At 48.7% G+C, this 1,490-nt stretch overlaps 1 protein-coding gene across 1 annotated transcript; it reads left to right on the forward strand.

Annotated features, from left to right (window-relative positions):
* Window positions 1-357: 357 nt before the first annotated feature.
* Window positions 358-1,290, forward strand: LOC135305568 (olfactory receptor 14I1-like). Its single transcript, XM_064429303.1, has one exon. It carries the CDS (start codon window positions 358-360, stop codon window positions 1,288-1,290), a length of 933 nt encoding a protein of 310 aa, XP_064285373.1.
* The last annotated feature ends 200 nt before the right edge of the window (window positions 1,291-1,490 follow it).

Genomic DNA, 1,490 nt, shown 5'->3' on the forward strand with positions numbered 1-1,490 from the left:
GTACACTTTTAAATTTGTCCATCCTGTACTAGAGGCAGGTGAAATGAACAAAGGACTCCTGTGTGGGACCAGCAGGTCTGACTGCTCTGGGGCACAGGGAGCCCTGTTTTCCTTCTGGGCTCCCCAGTGTTCAGGCTGAGAGTAGTGCTAAGAACAAGATATCTACCCCTTCTAAAATACACGTGTTTACTTAGCAGCCAAACCTAAATTAAAAAAAAAAAGTAAATTAAATTTCCCCAAAGAAAGAGAAGCAATTTTGAGTGATTGTGTAAGAAATTAGCAGAGGATTGACTCAAGGTACTTTGTCCAGATTATCAATGTTGTCTTTGAATAGCTCACAATACCCAGAGTGAAGAAATGTCCAACAGCAGCTCCATCAGCCACTTCCTCCTGCTGGCATTGGCAGACACGCGACAGCTGCAGCTCCTGCACTTCTGCCTCTTGCTGGGCATCTCCCTGCCTGCCCTCCTGGGCAACGGCCTCATCATCAGTGCCGTAGCCTGCGGCCACCACCTGCACACGCCCATGTTCTTCTTCCTGCTCAACCTGGCCCTCAGCGACCTGGGCTCCATCTGCACCACTGTCCCCAAAGCCATGCACAATTCCCTCTGGGACACCACGACCATCTCCTACACAGGATGTGCTGCTCAGCTCTTCTTCTTTATGTTCTTCATGTCAGCAGAGTTTTATCTCCTGACCATCATGTGCTACGACCGCTACGTGTCCATCTGCAAACCCCTGCACTACGGGACCCTAGTGGGCAGCAGAGCTTGTGCCCACATGGCAGCAGCTGCCTGGGCCAGTGCCTTTCTCACTGCTCTCATGCACATGGCCAATACATTTTCCCTGCCCCTGTGCCATGGCAATGCCCTGGGCCAGTTCTTCTGTGAAATTCCCCAGATCCTCAAGCTCTCCTGCTCCAAATCCTATCTCAGGGAACTTGGGCTCATTGCAATTAGTGCCTGTTTGGTATTTGGCTGTTTTGTGATCATTGTTTTCTCCTATGTGCAGATCTTCAAGGCTGTGCTGAGGATCCCATCTGAGCAGGGACGACACAAAGCCTTTTCCACCTGCATCCCTCACATGGCCGTGGTCTCTCTGTTCATCACCACTGGTATATTTGCTCACCTGAAGCCTCCCTCGATCTCCTCCCCATCCCTGGATCTGTTGGTGTCAGTTCTGTACTCAGTGGTGCCTCCAGCCCTGAACCCACTCATCTACAGCCTGAGGAAACAGGAGCTCAAGGCTGCAGTGTGGAGACTGATAACTCGATGCTTTCATAAACATTGAACTGCTGGCAAATTTCCACAAATCATTTGTAATAAAAATAAACTTTGACAATTTTTGTTGGTTTCATTTTGGAGGTTCCTTTTTTTTTTGTTTTACTTTTATACTTCATTCCACAAAGAAATGTCATTGTTTGTGCCTTTGTTCATTTTGTTTCTCTCCACGTTCACTGTGGCCACAGACCGTTGACAGTGAGGGGCTGC

Source organism: Passer domesticus, chromosome 8, assembly GCF_036417665.1.
Source record: "Passer domesticus isolate bPasDom1 chromosome 8, bPasDom1.hap1, whole genome shotgun sequence".
In the NCBI taxonomy this organism is placed as follows: domain Eukaryota; kingdom Metazoa; phylum Chordata; class Aves; order Passeriformes; family Passeridae; genus Passer; species Passer domesticus.